This window comes from Myotis yumanensis, unplaced genomic scaffold (assembly GCF_028538775.1).
Source record: "Myotis yumanensis isolate MYYU_CA2020_CCGP unplaced genomic scaffold, mMyoYum1.0.hap1 SCAF_7, whole genome shotgun sequence".
In the NCBI taxonomy this organism is placed as follows: Eukaryota; Metazoa; Chordata; class Mammalia; order Chiroptera; family Vespertilionidae; genus Myotis; species Myotis yumanensis.
Genome location: NW_027223758.1, coordinates 57647018 through 57670357, shown reverse-complemented (window position 1 = coordinate 57670357; position 23340 = coordinate 57647018). Strand labels below are relative to the sequence as shown.

At 35.9% G+C, this 23340-nt stretch overlaps 1 protein-coding gene across 2 annotated transcripts in view; it reads right to left on the bottom strand.

Annotated features, from left to right (window-relative positions):
- Nucleotides 1–23340, bottom strand: part of SMCHD1 (structural maintenance of chromosomes flexible hinge domain containing 1) — a 152621-nt gene that overhangs the window by 96027 nt on the left and 33254 nt on the right. For both annotated transcript variants that reach the window (XM_070420560.1, XM_070420559.1), the window contains exons 6-17: nt 23063–23177; nt 22826–22945; nt 16041–16207; nt 14159–14249; nt 13295–13505; nt 10289–10409; nt 10027–10210; nt 6376–6570; nt 4089–4202; nt 2598–2704; nt 1720–1802; nt 1434–1547 (exon numbers count right to left, since the gene is read on the bottom strand). In XM_070420560.1, coding sequence (XP_070276661.1) covers nt 1434–1547; nt 1720–1802; nt 2598–2704; nt 4089–4202; nt 6376–6570; nt 10027–10210; nt 10289–10409; nt 13295–13505; nt 14159–14249; nt 16041–16207; nt 22826–22945; nt 23063–23177 — 1622 coding nt within the window. The remainder of the gene's footprint in view (nt 1–1433; nt 1548–1719; nt 1803–2597; nt 2705–4088; nt 4203–6375; nt 6571–10026; nt 10211–10288; nt 10410–13294; nt 13506–14158; nt 14250–16040; nt 16208–22825; nt 22946–23062; nt 23178–23340) is intronic.

Below are 23340 nucleotides of genomic sequence, written 5' to 3'. Positions count from 1 at the left end.
AATGTGCACGAATCCATGCACCGGGCCTCTAGTAGTCAATAATAAATGTAACAACTTTGTATGGTGACAGAAGGTAACTAGACTTATAGTGGGAATCATTTAATAATTTATATAAATATCAGAATTACTTATGATGTACATCTGAAGCTAATGGATATTGTAGGTCAATTATATGTCAATAAAATTTTTTTAAAACCAACCCACAAAAACAACAACAATGTGGTACTGTCATAATGACAGACATATATAGACCAATGGAATTCAATACAGCACCCTTCCATATACGTTAAATGATTTTTGACAAGGATACTAAGACCATTCAAAGAGGAAAGAAGTCTTTTTGACAAATGATGCTGGGAAAACTGAATATCCCCATGCAAAAGAAGTTAACCGTATTTTTTTTTAAAAATTAACCTATATAAAAGTCAACTCAAAATGGATCAAATAATAAAACTAGGAGCTAAAACTGCAAAACTCATAAAAGTAAACATTCAAGAAAAGCTTCATAACATTGGATTTGGCAATAACTTATTGTATATGACATTGAAAACACAGGCAACAAAAGCAAAAATAGACAAATTGGACTATATCAAAATATAACACTTTTTTGCATCAAAAAACACCATCAATAGGGTAAAAAGGCAACCCACGGAGTCAAAGAAAATACCTACAAATCACATTATCTGACAAGGGATTATTGCACAAACCATATAAAGAACTCCTACAAAGCAACGACAAAAAAACACTAATCTAATTTAAAAATGGGCAAAGGACTAGAATAAACATTTCTAAAAGAAGATGTAGAGATGGCCAATAAGCATATGAAAAGATGCTCAACTTCACTGATCATTAGGGAAATGCAAATCAAAACCACAATAAGATATCATTCATAACAATTAGGATGACATTAAAATAAAACAAAATAGCATGTTGGCAAGGATGTGGAGATACTGGAACCCTTCTATATTGCTGATGGGAATGTATAATGGTACAGTCACTGTGTGGACAACGGATAAAAAAGTTAACAAACAAGGTGACTCAAGATGAGCAATAATACCCACTTCTTTCCTCTTTACCAAAGAGTGGGTAAGGCTTATTATGTGAACCAAGTATTTTTGGCCAACAGGTTCTGAGCCACAGTATATCTACTTAGAGGGGATTTAAGGATTATTTACATTCCTATCTAGTACAAATTGTTATACATGTATTTTAGCCCATATAGTTACCTACATGGGAAAATTTAGAATAAAGTTTTTTTTTAAAAAAACTAAGATTATCAATTAGAAAACTCAAATTATTCATAACACATTTGAAATTCCTAACTTTAATAAAATCTAAGATTGCTACGTTGTCCTTAAATATATGAATATATTAAAATCTGTATTACACATTTAAGAACAATATTAAATATCCAAATTAGTTTTTATACTTACTGTGTAATATAACTTTGAGCTCAACCAGTAGTTTCTTTGACCCTCCATGACCTGTTCCTGGAAGCTTTTGCATCGCTTCTCCTTTTTTATTCAGTATTTCAATCCTTAATGCACCTATTATACCAAAATTTAAAGTAAGAGTTTCTTAGTTACACCCAATAATCTGATGAACTTGCCAGGTCTTCACACTGCATTTTAATTTTTCATGGTCTTTTACATATTGGGAATGTAAGACACAAGAAAAGCCTTTTTTCAGTATTAAGAAAAAAACAAAGCAAAAACATACCAATGGTAGTTCCAGCAGGCCTAATTTCATTTGGAAATAATTCATCTCCTTCAGGCCAAGTTACTGACAATCTATCAGGAAGCCTAATAGGAAACCGGCACATTAATGTTTAAGCCCACATTTAGAAAAAATTAACATTTTGAGTATTTCTCCATATTATAAATTATTTTGGTACAAAACACTTTAGTTTCACAAACTATGTTAATTATGGTGTTAATTAGAAAATAGAAATTACAAGAAACTTCAGCATTTCTCATATATTTTCAAAGGTTAAATCTGAACTTCTATATGACTAATAATCTAAAAGTTTTCTCCACCTTAACCATCACTGTGGCTACTGAAAAGTCAGGCAAAACCTCTTGGTATTAAGAGCTAGAAATTGTCAATTTTTCATAATTTTTCATTTATTATAAAAGTTACCCTTTGGAGATATAATAAATTCTTAAGAACAGAAGGATTACCAGTTAAATTCAGTGAGAATCAAAATGTCCCCATTATTAGCTATACAAGAGTCACAGATAGAATTTTGTTTTTCTATTTCCTTTTACTTCTCTTGCATTAATCTTTACCTCTCAGAAGTTACAATTTTCCTCTTGTTATAGGCCAAAGTTGTTTTTTCTTTAACATATCCTAATCATAATGCCTATAATAGTGATACTTTAGATATATAAAATTTCCTCTTTTTTCTGTAAAATATAGGATTCTAATTTTATAACTAGAGGTCTCGATTTTTTAATGTTATTTGTCATAATATATACATCTAGACTACAAATGCCCTATTAGAAGAGCATAACAACACACTCAAGAATAGTTGAAAGCACTATGATCTACTCTTGATTTTTTTTTATTGTTATCATGCATCTTGAAATGAGAATTACCTTGCCATTTCATCTTCTACATATTTTTTTACAGCTTTCTCAGCAAAGGTCCTATCCAGTTTTGCAATTGGCACAATTTTTGTTTCATCATACAGTGCTCGTGGTTCCTAAATCAATAAATTAAATTTGTATCAACCTTGCAAAGAAAACTATTTGAATTTAGCTGCAATAAAAACATTCATTTCTTCTAAAGAAATACATTTATCCTCATTAAATATATAAATTCATAATAGTTATTATCATTACACATCTGTGTTTATTTCCATTTTTCATGTTACCTCCTTAGGCCTAATTAAATACCATTCAAATATTAACAAGAGCATGGTTTAGAGATAAAACCCACTCTAGTTTTATAATCAGTCATTTTTTAAAATTTAAAAGTTTTTATTGCCATTTATTCCCTCTATGCCCTCTTCTACCAACACACATCCCCCTCCATCCCTGCAATCACCATACCATTGTCCATGTCCACATATTCTCTCTTTCCTTTTTTAAAATATATTTGTACTGATTTCAGAGAGGAAGGGAGAGGGAGAGAGAGAAACATCAATGATGAGAGAGAATCATTGATTGGCTGCCTCCTGCACGCCGCCTACTGGGAGTTGAGCCTGCAACCTGGGCATGTGCCCTTGACCAGAATCGAACCCAAGACCCTCCAGTCCGCAAGCCGACACTCTATCCACTGAGCCAAGCCAGCTAGGGCCACGAGTTCTCTTTTTACACGCTTTTTTACTCAATCTGTGCCCCCAACACCTCCTCTCCCAGAGTTGTCTCCCTGCTCTCTATGAGTGTCTATTTTGTTTCTTAGTTCAGTTTGTTCATTAAATTCCACATATGAGTTAAATCATATGGTACTTGTCTTTCTCTGGCTGGCTTATTTCACTTAACATAATGTTAGAATAATTCATTCTTAAGAGAATTCTGGCTCTAGTGTTTACTAGTTTGTGGGCCTTGGATGAAATGTGCACTTCACAAAATCGTTGTGATAAGTAGCAATAATATATGTATACTTGTTAAACATTGGGCATACAAATGTTAAATTCTATAGATTATTAAAACCACCAAATATGAAATATAAAAACGCATGCTGACACTACCCAATGGAAAAACCTGATGGCCATTTTCTTCCCCTTTTTATTTTCTTTTATTTTAAAAACCTTTGTACCTTGCCCTAACTGGTTTGGCTCAGTGGATAGAGCGTCAGCCTGCAGACTGAAGGGTCCCAGGTTCGATTCTGGTCAAGGGCATATACCTTGGTTGAGGGCATATCCCCATTGGGGGGTGTGCAGGAGGCAGCTGATTGATGTTTCTCTCTCATCTCATCGATGTTTCTAACTCTATCCCTCTCTCTTCCTCTTTGTATAAAATCAATAAAAAATATATTTAAAAAAAGAAAAAGAAAAAACCTTTGTACCTTATTTCTACATTTAAGCAAAAGTAAATGGTATCAACAGACTTTCAATAAATATTTTGTATTACTTGTTGTCTTACCATTGCAATTTGAACCTCTCCTCCAGTAGCATATACTTCTCCATCATGATTACCATAAAGAAAAAATTTTTCTATGCTTCCATAAAAAAGAGGAAGTGTCTTGATTGTCTTCACCTAATATTTAGTTTTGAAAGAAGACTTTAATGTTAATAGTTACTAAGAGAAACAGGTTTAATAGAATAATTATTTCACAGAACCATTTTATACAAAGGAAAAAACTTGGTATCTATCACTAGAAAAATGAATTTAAAAAAAATCATTCTAATATTCTAATAAGTTAGAATTGTGAAGTTCTCTACTTATTCTCAACACATTTTAAAGACACAGTACCTTTTTCATACAAAAATGTCATAGCTATGCATGTGTCTAAAAGGTCCATAACTCCTTCAAAGTAATTATTGTAAATACCAAAGTATCTCAAATCTTTTTCCACCATAAAATCTGGCTTTCAGACTATCAACAACGACTTACAAACTCCAACTAGTTATCACTTCCTTCAAATAAATTAGCTTAATATTGCCTATAGCATTTCTTTTCCTTACATGGCTTAAAAAAATCAAAGAGTAATTTCCATTATCCAGCTCAGAAATTCTTGACAAGAACTGTAAGAGTTGATACCTAATCTACGTTTCCAGTCTAATTTCTAAACTATTTCTCTTCACATACACATAGCCCAAGTCTACTGCTTGCTGTTTCCCTGAACTTACAAATATCTTTGTCTATGCTCAAGTTACCTCTCTGAGAAGGAATTTGACAAAGCTGATCACTCCCTCTTTCTTAAAACTCTTCAATTGACTTCCATATTCTCCTACTTTCCTTCTATCTCAACAGCTTTCCCTTTTACTCTTGTCAGCTCCCCTTTTTCCATTCTAATCCCTAAATGTTAGAAAAACAAGAATGTATCTACACACAGTACTTCTAAGTGATTGCATCCAAATCCGAGTTTTAAATAAATGACAATGATTCTCATGTTTATGGAGAGAATAAACAACCTCCTACCTTTTTAATAATCTGTGTAAACCTGAGCCTACACTTCTTTCGAGGTCCTTACAAAAGCTGTTTCCTGCCCAAAGAATTTCATGATTTACACTCTTCTCCTAGACCCGTGGACGGCAAACTGCGGCTCACGAGCCACATGCGGCTCTTTGGCCCCTTGAGTGTGGCTCTTCCACAAAATACCACGTGCAGGCGCACATACAGTGTGATTGAAACTTCGTGGCCCTTGCGCAGAAGTCGGTTTTCAGCCTGGGTGAGTCTATTTTGAAGAAGTACTGTTGATATTTGGCTCTGTTGACTAATGAGTTTGCCGACTACCATCCTAGGCCCATCCAAAGTCAGAAAATTTTCTCCTCACCTTCTAAATTGTCAAAGAACTATTCATCCTTTTTTCATAGTAGTTATCACCTTCTGACCTATTATTATTTACTAGAGGCCTGGTGCACAAAAAGTTGTCCACTCGGGGGGGTCCCTCGGCCCAGCCTGTGCCCTCTCGGAATCTGGGACCCCTCGGGGGATGTCCACCTGCTGGCTTAGGCCCGCTCCCCGGGGGATTGAGCCTAAGCTGCAGTCGGACATCCTTAGTGCTGCTGAGGAGGCGGGAGAGGCTCCTGCCACCAACACTGTTCTGGCAGCTGGCAGCCTGGCTTGTGGCTGAGCAGAACTCCCCCTGTGGGAGCGCACTGACCACCAGAGGGTAGCTCCAGCATTGAGCATCTGCCCCCTTGTGGTCAGTGTGTGTCATAGTGACCAGTCATTCCCAGTCGTTCTGCTGTTAGGGTCAATTTGCATATTACCCTTTTATTACATAGGATGTTTAGGTTATCTATTTTTAAGTTGTAATCACCCTAAAGACAAAGCACATCTAATAGATCTCTGAATTCTCCACAACGCAAAATCTATAGCAACCTACAAGAAGCACATAATAAAATTTGCTAAAAAGTCATAATTTCAAATCACATTAAAAAACATTGAAAATATCTATTTGAGTAAAGTTTATTGCAAGAAACAATAAAAACCTTGCTAACTGAGCCTTAGGCAACAAGCAAGCTTTTTGTTGTTGTTTTTTTTTTAATGCCATGTTAAATTATGGAATTAAAATCAGTTTGACCTTTTCATTTTTTCCTGGCTCCTGAGGAACCAATCAATATATACATTATTTTTAGTTGTTGCTAAATTCCAATACATCCAACCAATGTCACCCCAATAAATTCAATAAAATTTTAAATTCTAGTACATCTATTAGTTTCAAATTCTACTAAATACTGAATCTAAAAAAAGTTAAACCTACCATCTGTCCTGCTTTGTATATTTTTCCATCCCATTCTATTGCTGAGTATGTGGCCCAGGGGCCCTGCTTTTTAGCAGGAAGATCAGAACGTGTACTTATTCCTTTAAAAAGTGTAAATTTTATTTGTTTGTCATACTTTTCATGACAGTCTTTGAGCCAGAAAGAAAATTCTCTGTCAATTTTCACTCGCTGCTCCTGTAAAATTTAAAAACATTCTATGAAATATAGTTAACATATACAACCATGGACACTTGTCATTCATTCCATTTTTTCTTTCCCACCCAGAAAACCTAATAAAAAGCTAAAATATTTTGCTGGATTTTTCTCCCATACAAACTTAGATTTCTAACAAAACCAGTATTACAGAAAGCAAATCTTTATTATCATCTTTGGAACCAAGTCTCAATGGTCAACACCAACAATAAAACTTTACTTCCTTGCTTTAAATTTTAAGGTACAAAAGAAATTATGAACAGCAGAGGCAATGAGAAAGGGGTAAATGGAACCCTTATCACTGTGAATCATGCACATTCACAACAGGGTAATAAATAACTTTTTATGTATCAAGAACAGAGATACATAAATATAGTACATAAACATATGTAAGGCATATCTATGGTATTAAAATATCATGGGGGAAAGCAATAAGAAAAAAAAAGTATAAATAAGGTTCCTGATGAGGGTGATAATAAAAAAAGGGTTGAGAAACCCTGCTATGCAAAACACATTTTTCCTTTTAATTATGTAATGCATATTACCTATCCCAAAAATTAAATCATAAGGTAAAAACAGTGTTTTCTAATAATATATAATACAATATTACTGCTTATCATTCTTCACCCTGCTGGGAAATAGTTTAGAGATTTATACTCAAACATAATCTGCAATATATTGTTTAATGCTTGTCTTTAGAAGAATGAATAGGAAAAACAATCTCCATCCACATTACATGCTTTCACAGAAGACAATGACAAAATTACAAAAGTTCATTTCTTTCTCCATCCCTTTCTCCGTATTATACTATTTCCAAATGAAAATGGGGCAAAATTAAAAATGATTTCAGCTTTGAATAAGAAATACATGTACTTGGTAAAAACTCAAAAATGGCAAGTTTCAAAGAAAACTTCCCCAAATACTTTTCCCGGGTACCAACTCCTTTCCGAACAGCAAAAAACTGTTGTCACTTTGTCAACTTGACAGGGATATTAACATTATTAGTCTGGGTACATTTTTACACTGCACTTCAATGTATAGCCTGTGTATTAGAAAAAATTATTCTAAGCTAAAATGTAAAGAAGTCTTAGGATTCATTATCAACCAAATTACCAGATGCATTAACTAATTGCAGACATTCAGTAATGTGTTAAAGGAAAATGTTACAAGTGTGGCAAGATGACAACTAATCTAGGAGAGGAGTATGTGGGTACTCATTATAATATTCTTTCAACTTTTCTATGTATTTAAAATTCCCAAAATTAGAAAATACGTATTTTAAAATGCAATGTGACAAAGAAACAGAATTAACCTATTGTGGGTAACTTTTGGAAAGACCAAATTGTTCAATAAATGTTGGATAGTTAATAGTAATATATCTATCATGTGTAAGTACAAGTAAGACTTTTCTCAGGGGATAATTCTTTAAACGTATCTTAATCTTCCATGATTCAGAATCTTTTATTAACAGCAAAATGAATTTAAACATCTTGTAGGAATGACTATAAATACTGTAGGCTATTGTGTTTACTGTCCAGCAATTTTAGGTTCACAATAAATGCACCCATTTCTTTGCAACTCAACACTGAACTACTGAAAGAGTAGTATATCAGGTAAAAGTTTCTGAAGTATTTGGATAGAAGAAAAATACAACAGTACACTAGTTCCATTCAACTTAAAAAAACAAAAACTATCATTCTTGTTTTATCAATCAATGCCTGTATTTTAAAACTGACCAATATCAAATCACCTTTTAGCCCGAAATATTTCAGTTCTACCTCAACTTCACCCTTAAGATTAGATTAAAATTGCATAGTTTGGTTATTAAAATAGAAAAACAGCCCTGTATTTGATAATATTGTTCTTATATGCTCTCATTAAATGGATATTCTTCTATAGCTCCTATTCACTATGGTCATGGTCTTGATATTAAGATCTAATAAAGAACTTTAAATTTTACCCCAAATCATCTAACCATTAGCCATTTTTAAAACTTTGTTTTTAAAACTGATTTTTAGAAGGGGGGGAAGAGAAACATTCATTTGTTGTTCCACTTATTTATATATTCATTAGAGGCCCAGTGCACATTTGTGCACTTGGGAAGGAGGGTCCCTCAGCCCAGCCTGTGCCCTCTCGCAATCTGGGACCCCTCGGGGGATGTCCACCTGCTGGCTTAGGCCCGCTCCCCAGGGGATTGGGCCTAAGCTGGCAGACAGACATCCCTCTGGCAGCCTGGGAGCCCTCGGGGGATGTCCACTTGCCAGCGGGGAGCAAGCCTAAGCTGCAGTCGGACATCCTTAGCGCTGCTGAGGAGGCGGGAGAGGCTCCTGCCACCACCGCTGTGCTGGCAGCCATCAGCCTGGCTTGTGGCTCAGCAGAGCTCCCCCGTGGGAGTGCACTGACAACCAGGGGGCATCTCCTGCATTGAGCGTCTGCCCCCTGGTGGTCAGTGTGTGTCACAGTGACCAGTCATTCCCAGTTGTTCTGCTATTAGGGTCAATTTGCATATTACCCTTTTATTATATAGGATAGAGGCCCGGTGCATGGGTGAGAGGCGGCTGGTTTGCCCTGAAGGGTGTCCCAGATCAGTGTGGGGGTCCCCACTGGGGTGCCTGGCCAGCCTGGGTGAGGGGCTGAGGGCCATTTTCAGGCTGGCCACACTCCCTTCAGGGTGGGGGTCCCCACTGGGGTACCTGGCCAGCCTGGGTGAGGGGCTGATGGCTGTTTGCAGGCTGGTCAAGCCCCCCAGTGGGGACCCTCACCCCATGGGGGTGTGGCCAGCCTGGGTGAGGGGCTGAGGGCTGTTTGCAGGCTGGCCACAGCCCCTTCATGGTGGGGGCCCTACTGGGGTGCCTGGCCAGTCTGGGTGAGGGGCTGATGGCCGTTTTCAGGCTGGCCACGGCCACCGGCTGGAAGCATGTATCTGGGATTTATTTAACTCCTATAATTGAAACTTTGTAGCCTTAAGTGGAAGCCCAGGCTCCCAGTGCTTCCTGGAGCAGAGGCCAGGCCAGCTGGAAGCAGGTATCTGGGATTTATTTATCTTCTATAATTGAAACTTTGTAGCCTTGAGCGGAGCTCAGGGCCGGCCAGGGCAGGTGGGAAGCTTGGCTTCCTCCATCGCCGGGGCAACCAAGCCTCCCGCTGGCTCAAGCTCCGTGGCCGCTGCCATCTTTGTGACGGACTGACGGATTGAGGGTGTGATGGCTAATTTGCATATTACTCTTTTATGGGATAGATTGGTTGATTACTGTACGTGCCCTGACCGGGGATGGTATGAACACATAAATCCTCATGGGAAAAATTTACACATATTCTTTTGATTAATTAAAATGAAAAGTATACAAAATGTCTTATAAATCTACACTAATAGTGACTTTTGTTGTACATAAAATAGAACATTTGCAAATATTCAAAACTTGATATTTACAATCATACCTGTCCATTTGAAATCCTTGTAAAAAGGGTGTTCTTATCTTTCAATTTTAGCTCAAGATCCATAAAAGTCAGTTTATTTGTGCTGACCTGGAATCTGTCATTAGTGAATAATGCACCAGATATTCTATTGTAGCACTCGATTGGTACAAGCCCTCTCTTCTTAGGAGGAGCACACCAGTCAAAGCTTGAATAGAACAAAATATTAGTTAGTAAAAAGATTAGGTTATAAAACAATATAATTTCAGCAAAAACAAAAACTTACTCTTCAACAGATGTATATGGTATTAGTCGTCCATTCCAAAAACATTCAAAAATAGGCCTTTTTCCTCTTGCAGCTTTCTCAATTATATAACAATCATCATCATCATCTTCATCTTTTAATTCTAGAGCGCAGGAATGAAAAAAAATGTTTATTGCTATCAAGTATATGAAATTTTTAAAAAGTATATGAAACTTTTGTCACTTTTGTCAATTTCTAAAAGTAAAATGTTCAAGTTGCTTCAGAGAAATGGTAACTAAAACTCACGATTGTTAACGCTGTATTCTAGAAAACTTAAGGTAGCTTTATTCTTAGTTTGTCCTCAGAATAAAAGATTTCCAAAGTGGTTATACATTACCAATGGGGTTTCTCATTTAAAAGCCAAGAATTGCCGGCTGGCATGCTCAGTGTTTGAGCATTGACTTATGAACAAGGAGGTCACAGTTTGTTTCTGGTCAGGGCACATGCCCAGGTTGCGGGCTCGATCCCTAGTGTGAAGCATGCAGGGAGCAGCTGATCAATGGTTTTCTCTCATCATTGATGCTTTTCTCTCTCTCTCTCTCTCTCTCTCTCTCTCTCACTCTCCTGCTCCCCCTCTCCCTCTCCTTTTCTCTCTGAAATCAATAAAAATATTTTAAAAAATAAATAAAGTCAATAATTACTTATATATTAATCAATGTGTTAGGAGCTATACTAGCTAATAAAATTGCAATCATTAAAACCTGTTTATAAAGCAAAAGAGTCACATATCCAAAGACCTTGTGCTCTAGCACAATACCTCTTCCCTATAAATATAGGAGCATAAATCCTATGCCTAAAACACAAGTTTCAGCCCAGCTGGCATGGCTCAGTGGTTGAGCGTTGACCTATTAACCAGGAGGTCATGGTTCGATTCCCATTCAGGGCACATGCCTAGGTTGCAGACTCAATCCCCAGTGTGGGGATTGCAAGAGGCAGCTGACCAATGATTCTCTCTCATCATTGATGTGTCTATCTCTCTCTCCTCCCTTCCTTTCAGAAAACAATTAAAATATATTTAAAAACCAACAACAAGAGACAAGTTTCACAATTTTGTCAGAACCAGTATGTTCACTTAAATATTAGCTGGGAAACTTATAGTATCTAGCAGCAGCAAGTTTGTCTAGTTTGGGCAAATTAATCAATAATACTAAATTTAAGTTTAACTTACATAACTATTAAATTTTTGAAGATCAGATCCAGGTGATACAGCAGAAATTATAATATGTAATTATAATATGTTACAAAGCATCAAACACATATTTAACACAAATATCTATAGCATTTTATATTTGTTAGCAATATATTTTCATATATCCACTTAAATCACGATCAAACATTATAATAGTGATATAGCAACATCTCAGTTTTTCTAGCATTAAGTCAGCCTCACAAATAAAGACTTCTTCACACAAAAAACCCTCACAAGGAGTCCCTAAATAAAAGTTCCTTTCAGACAAAATTGCTTTGCTCTTAGAGAACCCCTCTAATCATGACTCAATTTATTGGCTCTTATTTTAAGAAATCATTTGAAGAACTTGATCTTCCTATCTATAAGCATACAAATATTAGAAATGGCAAATTAAACTGGGAGTGGAGACATCACAGGAGGCAGAGTCAGTGACTAGTAACATGTATGAACACTAAATAAATAATGTTGGACAAAAAAACAGCTGTTTCTTATTTACTCCTCAAAAAACTTCTATGAAGCATGAACTATTACCCACCCCTATCATTTCACAGATAAGAAAAACTGAGATAGGCAGTAAGTACTTTGTCAAAGTTTACACAACAGAAAGTGGCAGAGATGAGATTCAAATCAGGAAATCTGGTTCCAGAACCCAAAACACTAAGTACATAGAGAAAGTATTCTGAATGAGAAAATTTAATACTTTTAATCTATGAATTCAATGAAATCTAAATAATCCCATCAGGATTTTTTTTAAGTGCATGTACAAACTGATTTCAAAGTTTATCTAGAAAAGTAAAAGATTAAGAAATAAGAATTTTCTCAAAAAAAGAATACTAAGTGTCTTGCCCTACAGATACCAATATAGAGTATATAGCTATAAGAAGGTACCATTACTCACATATAAAAATACAAAATAGCCCTGGACAGTTTGGCTCAGTGGATAGAGCGTCAGCCTGCGGACTGAAGGTTCCCAAGTTCGATTCTAGTCAAGGGTACATGCCGGGTTGCAGACTCGATTCCTAGTAGGGGGCATGCAGGAGGCAGCCAATCAATGATTCTCTCTCACCATTGATGTTTCCATCTCTCTCTCCCTCTCCCTTTCTCTCTGAAATCAATAAAAGTATATAAAAATACAAAAATAGATCTATAGTAAAGAAACCAGATATATATCCATATGGGAACTTAATATTATTATAAAAATGATATTTCAAACTATTTAAAAAATCATAATATTCAATATAATTGGTGATAGGAAACTGAATGCTTACATGGAAAAATAATAAAGCCCTATCTTACCCTACACACAAAAAAAGGAGATTAGATTTCAGATACATTACAGATCTAAACATAAAATAATTTTTTAAAACTACAGGATCCCTTTATAGTCTTGAGAAGACTTTTCACAGTAAGACAAAATCAGAAAGCATGAATAAAAAACTAACTACAGAAAGTTTAAAACTCCTTTATATATGCCTACATAGATAATGGAAAAACAATAAGGGGGATATGTAAAAGATTAATATGCAGTATATAACTAAAAGTTCCGTTCAATAAAAGATCTAAGGTAAAATATGTAATGTTTCTTAAAGCCAGTGCTTTATTCATCTAAAAGTGAATATACACAAAAATCAAGAATTATATAAATTATAAATACCTAACATCTTTAAGAGATTTGCATAAGGAAAAAGGTTTTAATATTTATCCAGCCTTAATAGCCCAATTAACAATAATCATGAAAAGAAACAATCATGATCCTAAATCACTTCACATTTTGTAGCTAAGACAACAGGTTAACATACTTGATGGAAAGCATGGATCATCAGGGTAAGTTTCTCTATCATATAAGAAAGGGTGATATCGGATAATCCCTTCCACTACACCGTCTCCTTCAACGTGAGCTTTGAACTCAAAACTATCAGTTGCTGTGTTTATATACAACGTCTGCATGTCATCTTGTATTTCCCTTAGGTTGACAATCTTAGGTGCCTTCCCTTTTTCAAACATAGAAATCTAAAATAAAAATAAAACAAAAATAATTAAATTCTATGGTGACTTTTGTTCTCAGCTATGATCCAACAAAGGAACAGGCAAAAACTACTTTTATTTGTACAAGTAAAAATCTAGCTGAATGAAATATTTTACATGAGTTAAATAGCTATAAGTAGCATATCAGTATGAAATATACTACTAAAAAATAGAAAGCAAGCAAAAAAAAAAAAAGAGCAAAGCAAAGCTGAAGGACAGATAAGTCATGAGAATATTTACAAGGTGTCTTGCTAGAGGTAGGAAGTGGGACAATGATATACATGAAATTCTAACAGAACCCAACACTCAAATGTTTTGTGGTTCTAAATCTTACTTCACCATCATAAGACTTCTGTGAACCAAAGGGAAACTATGTCCCTTTTCCTCTCTGCTTTAAGACATAATATTCAGCAACAACTCATATCTCTATAAAAGAGAGAGAAAAAAAGAAACTATGGTACAAAGGTTCCAGAAAAACACATCTAAGAATACCTCTTTATCTGGACATCAAATTACCAAAAAACTTTAGTAAAAAGGAGAGAGAAGTTGTATTGACTGATTTTTTCTCATCCAGAGTCACTTGAACTGGAACAGATTCCTAATAATTCATAATAGTTGAAAAAGGAACTTTATCTTACTTCAATATCAATGTTGTTGAAAGGTCCAACTTCTTTTGATGTACGTTTTTCATTTCCTTTTGGGCCATGAATATAGTAATGATAAATATGCCTAAAATACAGAAAAATAACTTTATACTTTTAACTCACATAAAATTATAGTTCATATATTCTTCGACCAAAACAAATCTATAACTACTATTTAGCAGTACCTAATAGACACTATATCAAGCTTTTTAAAACATATATCCCATTTAATGGTAAAAACAATCCTGAGATGCAGGTACTATTGTACCTCATTTTATACATACAGAAATTGGGGTACAAGGAGTTTATATAATTTACCTAAGGTCACAGAACCTAAGACTTTGGAAGAGAAGAGGCTTCAATACAGGCCTTCCTATTTCAAAGTTCACATACTTTATATTTCCAAGAAATACAATTCAAAAAAAAACCTAGAAGGCAAGAGGCTATATTTTTACTTGTCAGGGATGTCAAGGACTCAAATATCAAGGAGTATATAGGATTGGATATATTTAAGTTATGTGTGCAACATGAGAATATTATTCTATAACACTTATAGTTCCTCTCCAATAGCACTGAAAAAATCTTATCCTAATATTCCCAAACAAAAAAACCAAAACACTAATGCATTCATTATTATTCCACTGAAAATCACTTCATTTTTAAACTACTACTTTATTTTTAAGTAAAGGTTAAAAATGACTATATTTTGGTGACATTTTATTCAGGGCTAAAACATACCAAATCTATAATTATTCCTCAAACAGGAAGTTGCAATCTTCCTTCATATAAATTTTAATTTTAAAAAAGAATTAATTATCCTAGCTACTGTTTAAAATACTATTTGATAAAAGAAAAATCACTAAAAATCGTGAGATATTTCTTCAGATATATCAAAAGTGTTAGCATTATAATCAAAGATAAATTACAAACATACATTAAGAAAGTTATTCTTTGTTAGTGCAGGCGTATGTCCTAATTATATGTTTTATATTAACACACTAGAGGCCCAGTGCATGAAATTCGTGCATGGGGGAGGGGTGTCCCTCAGCCCAGTCTGCACCCTCTCCAATCTGGGATATCCCTCTCACAATCCTGGACTGCTGGCTCCCAACTGCTCGCCTGCCTGCCTGCCTGCCTGCCTGATTGCCCCTAACCGCTTCGCCTGCCAGCCTGATCACCCCCTAACCACTCCCCTGCCAGCCTGATTGACGCTTAACTGCTACCCTGCTGGCCCAATCGTCCCCAACTGCCCTCCCCTATAGGCCTGGTTGCCCCTAACTGCCCTCCCCTGCAGGCCCAATCGCCCACAATTGCCCTTCCCTGCTAGCCATCTTGTGGTGGCCATCTTGTGACCATATGGGGGAGGCCATCTTGTGTGAGGGCATGACGGTCAATTTGCATATTACCTCTTTATTACATAGATAGACTTTTTTCATATTAATAGACTTGCTGCAAACAGAATATCTACTATGTAACAGGACATACTGGGTATATAGCAGTGCATAAAAAAAGACAATCCAATAGGGGAAAGCAAACAAAAAAATAAGTAAAATATACGGCATGGAACATTATGACAGATCTATAACAGAAGCACAAAAGAGAGCTATGGGAATGATGGCACTGAATCTGATAAATTCTGGCTTATTTTTATCAAAGATGTTCCAATGCCTGTGCCTCAAATATCAACCAATACATTACAGGTGACCAATAAATATTTACAGAATAGGAAACAATTTTAATGCTGACATCAGAGTACTAGTTACTATACTGAAAGGAAGAAAATGGACAGGAGCAAAGCAGATAGCCAAGAAGCTTCAATGTATCTGTAATATTTTCATTCTTAAAAACAAGTCCTCAATCAAATATAAATACTTACGCCAACTGTCTTGTCCAAAGATGGAAATAATTTTTCAAGTACGGTATGTGTTCTGATTGTACTCCTGTGATAACCACAGCAGTAAAGCTAACTTTTTCCTTCTCCTCTGAGATAAGGCAATGTAGAAATCTTTCATCATCATTTGTAATGTGAACAGAGTCACATGGCTACAAGAATGAATACAAATAAAACATTACATACACCTTAATTGTAATTACACAAATATAATATTTTGTTATTCACTCGGATAGCTTCAAATACAGTGAGGACAGAGAAACTTTTACACAGATTGCTAAACTGGCAAACATAAAAGAGTATCCTACCATAATGCTAAACCAATTTTAGAATCATGAAGAAAGGGTAAAGAAAAAGAAATACTGAATTTTAAAATGCTGAGAAAAATTAAGGACATTTACTCTAGAATGGAATGAGTCCTTGCTTGGGATACCTACCACTTAATTTGGTCAAGACCAATGCCCAGCTCTCCATGTTTAAGAAACCTAGGATGGGCATGGACCTAAACAGATACTTTTTAAAAGAGGACATACAGAAGGCCAAGAGACATATGAAAACATGCTCAAAGTCACTAATCATCCAAGAAATGCAAATCAAAACCACAATGAGGTACCATCTCACACCTGTCAGAATGGCTATCATCAACAAATCAACAAATGATAAGTGCTGGCGAGGATGCAGAGAAAAAGGAACCCTCTGCACTGCTGAGGGGAATGCAGACTGGTGCAGCCAATGTAAAGAACAGTATGGAGTGTCCTCAAAATACTAAAAATGGAACTCCCATTTGACCCAGTGATCTCACTTCTAGGAATATATCCCAAGAAACTAGAAACACTAAATAGAAAGGATATATGCATCCCTATGTTCATAGTGGCACAATTTACAATAGCTAAGATTTGGAAACAGCCTAAGTGCCCATCAACAGATGAGTGGATTAAAAAACAATGGTACATCTACACAATGGAATACTATGCTGCTGTAAAAACGAAGGAACTCCTACCACTTGCAACAGCATGGATGCACATGAAGAGCATTATGCTAAGCAAAATAAGTCAGCTGGAGAAAGATAAATATCACATGATCTCACTCATTTGTGGAACATAATGAACAACATAAACTGATGAACAAAAATAGATCCAGAGACCGTCAAACCTCAGAGGGAAGGCAGGGGAGGGTGGAGGTAAGGGGGAGAGATCAACCAAAGGACTTGTATGCATGCATATAAGCATAAACAATGGACACAGATACCAGTGGAGGTGAAGGCATGAGCAGGGTGGGGTGGGGGGCAATGTGGGGATAAAGACACATAAGTAATACCTTAATCAACAAAGAAAACAAAAAAGAAAACTAGGATGCAGTCTGAACTCAGTTGGCTTAGTAAAGGCACTTGTGTAATAAAATCATCCTGGTCCTCAGTCCACTTTCTGAGAATATCTATAGCTTGCAGAATGGAAGTGGGAAGAAGGGATTGGGGGGAGTGTTTGAGGATAAATGTTATAAACTTCTTAACTTTTACTATGAATCTATGTGTTAAAAATTGCATGCATATATATATATACTATGTATGTTGCCACATACTAAAAACTTATAAAGATACATACTGAACTATTATGTCTAGGAAAGCAACATTTTCTTTTGTTTAATAAGCATGTATTACTACTTTCTTAATAAAAACAAACCCTGCAAAAATATTGAACCATCCCTTACACTAAATCACTAATATTACAGCTACGATGTAGAATATATTTTTATACACTTATGAGAGTGAGAAGAATAGTTTAGGTTTACTAATTATGCAGGTTAATTATCCCAATATTTATCAAGTACCTTCCAAATCCTATCTATGAGTCCACCTAGGCACAAGGAGATAGGGTTCAAGATAAATGAAAAAGTGCCCTTCCTCCTTACAAATTCCATTTAGTACAGTGGTTCTCAACCTTCTGGCCCTTTAAATACAGTTCCTCATGTTGTGACCCAACCATAAAATTATTTTCGTTGCTACTTCATAACTGTAATGTTGCTACTGTTATGAATCGTAATGTAAATATCTGATATGCAGGATGGTCTTAGGCGACCCCTGTGGAAGGGTCGTTCGACTGCCAAAGGGGTCGCGACCCACAGGTTGAGAACCGCTGATCTATTAAGAGGTGAGAAATAAATTATAAGACAATGTGTCATTATAAAGATATGAACCAAGAGCTACAGAGTTAAGTCACCGAATAGACAGCTCAATATGAACATTCCAGACCAAAGAGAACATGAAGGATTGGAAATATAAGGGAAACACACTAGTTTAAAATATGATGAAAGGTGAAACAGAGGGTAGATAAACCATTTTAAAAGACAGAATTAAATGTGGTGAATGATTAACAATTACTAACTGCTTGGTCAGGGGATGCTGTTAATTAAAAAGGGTAGTTATGAGAAGAAAAAGAGAGACTAAGAAAGATTAGGATAATGTTTGATTTCAGATGTACCAAAAGTAAGTTACTTATGGAACCCTGGGAGAAGAAAATCCAATTGAAATTGGAAATGAGTATGCTAGATGGTACTCAGCCACCCATTTACACCACCTTTTTTTTTTGTTTCCTTCCTGGCTCCAGAGAATGGAAAACCAAAAATCACATTTCTCAGTCGCCCTTACATTTGGGGTTGTGGATGCAAATTAGGTTTTACCTAATTAGAAGCACTAGCCAAAGATTTTGAAGGGGAAAAGAAACAGCAGCCATTTCCTGAGGATTCTTGAAGGTTTTCTATAATGATGAAAGTTACTAAAAAGACCATTATCCTGGTTCCAGCTTTAAGTATAAGCATTGATACAGCACTGGTTATGCCAGACATTCTATATTCCAGTGTTGGAGCAATTGTGACAGCAAGGCTTTTCCAAATTCCAAATCACAGGTAAGGCAGTGTGTTTCTGAATTCCAGACCCAGGTCTTACAGCCATGTGATTATAAACTATGTTGCAGCATCCCCTGCAAGTCAACTTGTACAGTCTTAGAATCATTCCACAAGGTTCAACCTAGAATTCATTCCTTCATCCCTTCCAATAATCATGGAAGTATCTAATTCCCTTTACTAAATCCTTTTCTCTTAAAGTGCCTGGAATAGTTCGCTTCCTTTACAGAGTTTTCAACCTGATTCAGTGTCTCAATCTTAACAGTCATTTAACAAGAAACAGATTTGAGAACTGTTGATAGTAAGTGGCACGCGCGCGCGCGCACACACACACACACACACACACACACACACACACACACCAAGACTGTTGGTTATATAGAGATCAAGAACCACCAACCCCACACACATTTTTAGCAAATGCTAACAGGTCAGGGATATAAGAAGAGTATGCTAGAAAGAACAAGTCAGGAAATTAAAAAGACCAAGGATCCATTAGTACCTATGAATTGTTTGTGGGGATGAAGTACAAGACACATGAAAAGCTGTCAGAAAGGATGACCCAAGAGACCTCAGCATACAGTTCTGAAAATCACTTAAATTCTCAATTCCTATTTTTTCACCAGTTTTAACATGGCAAATAATATTTCCACCAATATACTTTAAAGCACTTTGTGATAGTAAAGTAATGTAGAAACGATAAAATGGAATACTACTATGCAAATACATTAAGATATATAAACTGTTAAATAAATATAACAAATTTCAAAAGAAAAAAGCGAAATAAAGAAATTTCCTGGACAGAGAAGAATGTTAAGCAACAGAAAAAAGCAAATGTATCCACCAAACAAGAAAAAAAATGTCAGCTTTGTAGCAATGTAAGAAAAGGTATTATTTTTACCTGTCAAATTGTCAACATTTTGCTGCCCTGCCCACTTTTAAAATAAGAAAATGATCAAAGAGGAACTTCCACATACTGTTGTTGGGAGTATATTTGATTTGGGCTCAACCTTTCAGAAAAGTTGTTTTATAATATATACTATGAACATTCATAAAGTTCATAGTATGTCACAGCTGTTAAAATTCTAACGATCTATACTAAGAAACATTATAATTCAGGCAAAATATTATGCAAAGGTATTCACAGAATTATCTTTATAATTATATAAGTTAATATAAATTATATATATTTATAGTTTTATAAACTCAAAAGAATAGTTAAGATATAGTACATTCGAAGATGGCGGCGTAGGTAAACACCGGAGACCGCTGCCACAAACAACCATTTCAAAAATACAACTAAAAGACAGAACGGACATCACCCAGAACCACAGGAAAGCTGGCTGAAGAGAGACTCTACAACTAGAAGGAAAGAGAACAGCAAACCGAGGCTCAGAGGCAGCGCAGTGTGGAAAATACAAAGGTACCGAGGTGCGCGCGCAAAGCGGGCTGGTGGCTGAGGGCGCGGTTGTCGTTTTCGGTCGGGAGTGAGTCTCAGACTCCAGATCCGGGCGAGTCTCTAGGGACCCAGACTCAAACGGGAGAAGCGGGATTATCCGGCATCAGTTGGAACCTGAAGGCAGCTTTCTCTCCGAGGTTTGCAGCGGCTGGCGGGGTTCTGAGAAGCAGAGCCTCTGGGAACGGGACTGAGAGTGGCCATAACTGCTCCCTCCGCCCGCCCTGTTGATCCCGCCCCGCCCAAAACCTGCGCACAGCCATTTGCCGATCGCCTCAGGCAAAGGCTGGATTAGCGCCTCCCCAGAAGGCAGACGTTTTCCACACAGCTGTTTCCTGCAGCCAGTCGGCCTGGTGGTCAAATCCCTCTAGTGTTAACTACAACAATTAAGGCTTGGCTAGAACAAGACTGCGCACAAAGACCACAAGGGGGTGCACCAAGAAAGCATAAAAGATGCGGAGACAAAAAAACATGACAGAAATGGAGGATATGGAGCTAAGAATCGCAATTTTGAGGGCTTGCCATAAATTTGTGCAGAGCCTCACGAAAACTAATGAGACCCTCGATGCTACAATAAAGAAATTAGAAAGTAAGCATACACGGACTGAAATAAAGAATATTATACCCAATAGCAGACCAGAGGAGCACAAGAATCAAACCAAAGATTTGACAAAAAACACCCAACTGGAAAAGCAAAATGAAAAAAGAATCCGAAAGTGTGAAGATAGTGTAAGGAGCCTCTGGGACAGTTTCAAGCGTACCAACATCAGAATAATAGGGGTGCCAGAAGATGAAAGACAGCAAGATATTGAAAACCTATTTCAAGAAATAATGGCAGAAAACTTCCCCCACCTGGTGAAAGAAATGGACTTACAGGTCCAAGAAGCGCAGAGAACCCCAAACAAAAGGAATCCAAAGAGGACCACACCAAGACACATCATCATTAAAATGCCAAGAGCAAAAGACAAAGAGAGAATCTTAAAAGCAGCAAGAGAAAGAGACTCAATTACCTACAAGGGAATACCCATACGACTGTCAGCTGATTTCTCAACAGAAACTTTGCAGGCCAGAAGGGAATGGCAAGAAATATTCAAAGTGCTGAATACCAAGAACCTACAACCAAGATTACTTTATCCAGCAAAGCTATCATTCAGAACTGAAGGTCAGATAAAGAGCTTCACAGACAAGGAAAAGCTAAAGGAGTTCATCACCACTAAACCAGTATTATACGAAATACTGAAAGGTATCCTTTAAGAAGAGGAAGAAGAAAAAGGTAAAGATACAAATTGTGAACAACAAACATGCATCTATCAACAAGTGAATCTAAGAATCAAGTGAATAAATAATCTGATGTACAGAATGAACTGGTGATTATAATGAATCAGGGACATAGAAAGGGAATGGACTGACTATTTTTGGGGGGGTAAGGGGAATGGGAGATTCGGGAAGAGACTGGACAAAAATTGTGCACCTATGGATGAGGACAGTGGGTGGGGAGTGAGGGCGGAGGGTGGGGCGGGGAACTGGAAGGAGGGGAGTTATGGGGGGGGGAAGAGGAACAAATGTAATCTGAACAATAAAAATTTAATTAAAAAAAAAAAAAAAAAAAAAGATATAGTACATTCAGTCCAAGAAATACCATGAAGCTATTTAAAGTGTGTTTAATTTAAAATGTTAATTTTAAAAAATTTGGGTTCAAACTATATATAATAAAAAAGTTAGACTAGAAGAAAATTCAACTAAACATTAAGTACCTTTTAATGGCATTTGAGATTTTTTACTTCTTTAATATTTTCTTTAAAATTTTTATATAGTTTTAGAATTAGACAATAATTCTTAAAAACCTCAAAATTACTTTAAAATAAAGATTTTAAAATTGAAAATTCTAAAGTGTTTTGAACGGTGAAAAAATTGAATACTAGTATAATAAATATCATGTACATGATCAAGATTCAATTTTATTAACATTCTACTTATTAAAATGAGAATTTGAAAGCAAATTTCTAACAGAAATGAACTGCTCATTACTTTCTCTAAAGCTCTGATTTCCTAAAAGTCTATTATTCTATCCGTTTTCCATTCTAGTTCTGTGATTATACAACAAAGATTTAAAAACTCAGTCAGTGCAAGGAAAAAAGTTTACAATCTTATGAGCACTTTCGAGGAGGCTCACTCAGCTTTACAAAAAAATTTGTTGTCTAAAAACTTCCAGCCTGAGAAAACACATAAATAATCACTTTTGCTATTCACATGATTAAAGAGAAAAAGAATAAAATTAAAGTAATTTAATTGTAAATGCCATACCTTCAAGTTTTTTAAAGCTACATTAGTATCTTAGATAGAATTAGGAAAAATATTCTTGTCCTATCATCCATACAAAGTAATACATTTACAATTGAGTTAAAATGTAGTGTACCTTTCTGTTTCTAATAAATCCACTATATATTGACTCTTTATTTTTCTCCTTCTTCTCAAAATCTTCTTTAGAAAGCAAAAGCTCATGAACATCTTGGGAGTCTGCAGGTTTGCTTATCATCTGTTAAATATTAAGAAGAGTGCTTTAAACATGAATAAAAGTTAAACTGATTAAAACATTTAGAGTCAACCTCAAAATAGTCTGATCAACTTTCTTTACAAGAAAGTTTTTACTCACTCTGGCTGATTGTCCAACAAAGAAAACAGCCTGCTTGCCCCCAACGCCGAAATAGGAAATATCACTATTTAAACTGCGTGGCACTGGTACTGGTCGAACATATCCTGAATGATCACTAAAATAAAACATTAAATTAATGCAGTGATTTTAAACCAGCTACTTAGGCACAAAAAGAAGCTGTCACAGCACTTTTATTAAGTGTTAATAAAATGATCCCCAAGCCAAACGATGCCCTCTTCAAAGATAAAAGAATCAGAGCCAGAAATCGAGACATCATC